General features: G+C 58.1%; 1 protein-coding gene across 1 annotated transcript in view; it reads right to left on the bottom strand.

The window, feature by feature from the left end:
* Positions 1–780: 780 nt before the first annotated feature.
* The window catches only part of PACSIN1 (protein kinase C and casein kinase substrate in neurons 1), a 3,900-nt gene continuing 900 nt past the window's right edge, over positions 781–3,780 (bottom strand). The window contains exons 4-10 of the mRNA XM_010144238.1: positions 3,676–3,780; positions 3,159–3,314; positions 2,647–2,822; positions 2,206–2,326; positions 2,000–2,124; positions 1,498–1,691; positions 781–1,155 (exon numbers count right to left, since the gene is read on the bottom strand). Of these exons, the coding sequence (XP_010142540.1) occupies positions 1,046–1,155; positions 1,498–1,691; positions 2,000–2,124; positions 2,206–2,326; positions 2,647–2,822; positions 3,159–3,314; positions 3,676–3,780 (987 nt within the window). The 3' untranslated portion in view covers positions 781–1,045. The remainder of the gene's footprint in view (positions 1,156–1,497; positions 1,692–1,999; positions 2,125–2,205; positions 2,327–2,646; positions 2,823–3,158; positions 3,315–3,675) is intronic.

Here is a 3,780-nt window from a genome sequence, read left to right as displayed (position 1 = left end):
AGGCTGGGGTCTGCTGCCCTCACTGAGCCCTCCTCATCCTCCGGCTGGCGGCAGCTCCTGCCAGCACTGTGCAAGGCTGGACATTGCTTATCTCCTGCCCCTGCTCTGCTCCTGCCTCTCTTCAGGAAGGGAGTTGAGTGGGGACTGTCCCCAGCAGCATCCAGGCTGGTCCCTGCTACCCCAGGCTGGGCGTGAAGGTGCTTCCAGCAGCATTGGGCTGCGGTGGGTCCTTCTCCAAACAGCATTTTAGGGCTATGTCACCCTGGATCTGGTGTGCCCGGGGTGACTGCCCTCGCAAAGGGCAATGCTGCTCCCTGCAGCACACGCGGGGCATTGGCTGGGGAGCCTCCACCCACTCCAGACATGTTGGCAGCCCCACCTCAAGCAGGAGAAGGAAAAGGAAACTGAGGACATGCCACCAAGCTCCATGGCAGAGCTGGTCCCACCTCACCTAGGCATCAACCTGCCACCACCTCTGCCTGTGAGCAGGGACCTGCCCGCTGATGGGGCCAGGTGGCTGCAGGGCAGGAGGGGACATTTGTCCTCTTCCTTGAGGATGAACTGGGGAGAAGAACATGGAAACACCAAAAAAATGGAGTCAGACACCATTGCCTCTCGGGTTTGGGGGGTGAATTTGCTTGGTCCCAGGAGCTTCAGCGCCGTGCATTTTGGAACAGTTCCAGCCAATCAGAAGGCGGCTCATGATTTCAGTATCTTTAAAAACCAACCAATCAGGAGCTCTCACTGGTTGGGCTTTAAGATCTTGAGGTATCAGCTTTTCGCTTGGAAAAAAATCGACTAACGTAGACGAACAGACAACGTCATCTTTCGCTTCACGTTATCTTAGAAGAAGAAAGCGACTATGCAAAATACTCTTCGGAGACAACTCTTAAAAAAATAAAAGCTTGGTCGGAAAATATGTCTGAATCTCTAACTGTGAGGAGTGAAGGACCAGACGGCAAAATGGCTGGTTGGCTGGTGGAGAGATGGAGACAACGGAGGGTGGATTTATCTGCTGACAGTGGTGAGGAGCACACCACAAGACTTAGATTGCCTCCACATAGTTGGCGGGGTAGAGACCTAGCTGCCCGTTGTCCAAGCGCCCTTTGCACCATCCTTGCTCGTCTTCTTCACCAAGTTTGGTTAGTTCATCACCTGGAGGGGAAGGTGGAAAGGGAACAGCTCGTTATAGGTGCTGGAGCTTCTTCTACCACCTTATTTCTCCCCTGGATGGAGCTGCTGGGGGTTTCTAGGAACTGAACCTGAGCAGGTTTATAGAGTAGAAGGGCAGGGGGTGACCCATGAAACCCCATGTGCCCTGTCCCACCATCTCTCCACCACCCGGGTTTGGGCTTAGCTTGTGCCTTCCCAGGCAGTTCAACTTCTGAAGGACTGGGATAACTCAGAAATTATTTGAGGATTTGTCAACAAAACGTGGGGGCCCCGCAGCTCCAGCAGCTGAGCCCTGGCCAACCTGGCACCAGTGACAGACCGTACCTGCTTTGAAGCTGAGCTCGTCCTGCTCCTGCCCATCGTAGTCATACAGTGCCCGCACCCGCACACCCTTCCCTGCTGACTCCTCGTCGAAGGGGTTGGTGCCACCGTTGGCCTCGCTGGTGTTGAAGGAGTTGCTGCCCTCGTCATCGGACCACTCGGCGCTGTAGGTCTGCCCGCGGTCGTGGCTGCTCACGCTGGGGTTGGGGGGGAAGGAGGAGGAGGGGCTGTTAGAGTGGGCAGTGGGACAGTGTGGGGGCAGGTGCTGTGGGCTGCCGACATCTGGGGGGATGCTGTGGCTCTCCTGGGGTTACAGGGTAGCGGGGGCTCCAATGAGCAGGACCCCCAGCTAACCACAGGCCAGCAAGACATGGAGAGAGGACAGAGTGGTGGCTGTCACTGAGGACATCCCAAGTCCCCTTGTATGTCCCCACAGCACCAGCAATGGTTGCACTGGCAAATGCTGTGCCTTTTCTTTGGCGCCTCCCTCTCTGCTGGCTCTCACCTCCCGCGCTCGCCCGCTGATGCCCCCGTCTCGCCCGTGCTGCTGGCATTGGTCAGGGTCACTCCCTCACCCTTCTTCTGCTTCTCCTTCCGTGTTATCGTGTGCGTCAGGTCTGGGTTCCACTCCTGAAAGCACAGAGCAACTGTCCCCTGAGCCTGGCCTGCCCATGGGGCTGCCAGCACCCCAACCAGAGTGACCAGTCTCACCTCAAACTGGGGCCAGTTCATGGGCATCCCAGGGCCACTGGTGCTGCGGAACCACCGGAGATCCTCCTGTGCGTCTGAGAGGCGGATGGTCTGCTCCAGCTCCCGGTAGACGTTGGCGTAGCTGCGAGGAGAGCCATGGATTGGGGTGCTGCGGGCAGGGGTGGACCCCAGTGGGGTGCCCCAGGGATGGGGTGGGACATGGACATGCCCGCGTTGTCACCTCCTACGAGGCACTGGGGGGATGCCAGGCTCCTGCACAGCCCTCTGCCTCTCTGGTACCTCTTAGTGACCATCGTGTGGCCAGAAACCCCTTTCCCTTGTACTGCAGGGGATGGGTTGTCTGGGAAGCACCGGTCCCTCCAGGGCCTGGTTTGCTTTCCAGGCTGCATGAGGAGATCTCACACGGGCACTTTCTGCCCAGCCAGCACAGGAGGCACCTACCTGCTGCTCTCAGCCAGGTTCAGGTGCCTCTTGATGTCCAGGAGCACTTCCTTGAGGAAGTTGAGCCTCTTCTCCTCAAACTGCTGGCACTGCTCAAAGACCTGCTCCATGCTCTCAATGTACTGCGGGGTGCACTTGTTCAGCTCATCCAGCACCTTCTCATACTTCTCCTGAGTCTGCAAAGATGCAGGAGGGTTCCTTGGTTATACCTCAAGGACCTCAGAGGCCCTTTCTGGGTGCTGAGAGGGTCTGGCTTGGGAACTGGGGAGCCCAGACTGAGCCTCTGCGGGTGAAATCAGTCTGGTTGCTGGAAAGATTTTGCCCCAGAAAGAGGGGTAAAGCTCTACCCTGGCCACGCTCCTCTGAGCACTACCTGCAAGTCCTCACCCTTCCGCAGGAACAAAGGGATGGGAAAACGGGAATGAAGTGGGGGAAAGGGAGTGTGGTGGCCATTTCTATCGGTTTTCCCTGTCCGATGCCTTCTGACCCTGGAGCAGGGCAGTAGCTCGCACCTTTTGCACATCTTGCTTGCACTTTTCCACTTTGTCCTGGAGCTTCTTCTGCTGCTCTGGGGTGTTGGACTGCTCCGCCTTGCTGTTGGCTTCCCGGGTCATCGCCAGCTTCTCCTCCTTGCAGGCCAGGTGGTAGGCTTTCTTGGCTGTCTCCAGCTGTCATGAGGACAGAGAAGGGATGTCAGAGCAGCAGTCTCAGCGCCCTGCCTGTCCCTCTGCCTGCAGGGACACGTCATCCGGCTCTCCCAGCCTGGACTGGCCACCCACAGCTGGAGCTGGGAGACAGCATGGGTCACCCAAGACAGTTCTCCTCTCACCTCCTTGAGCTTCTTGGCCCAGGGCTTCTGGGCTTTCCGGAAGCCATCATCAGCCTCCTTGGCCTCCTTGAAGCCTCCCATGATCTGCTTGTGTCCCTCTGCCTGCAGGGACACGTCATCCGGCTCTCCCAGCCTGGACTGGCCACCCACAGCTGGAGCTGGGAGACAGCATGGGTCACCCAAGACAGTTCTCCTCTCACCTCCTTGAGCTTCTTGGCCCAGGGCTTCTGGGCTTTCCGGAAGCCATCATCAGCCTCCTTGGCCTCCTTGAAGCCTCCCATGATCTGCTTGTGGTAGGGGTCCTT

This window comes from Buceros rhinoceros, unplaced genomic scaffold (genome assembly GCF_000710305.1).
Source record: "Buceros rhinoceros silvestris isolate BGI_N320 unplaced genomic scaffold, ASM71030v1 scaffold33109, whole genome shotgun sequence".
Lineage (NCBI taxonomy): Eukaryota > Metazoa > Chordata > Aves > Bucerotiformes > Bucerotidae > Buceros > Buceros rhinoceros.
Note: the sequence above shows the minus strand (reverse complement) of the source record. Positions and strands in the feature narration are given on the sequence as shown.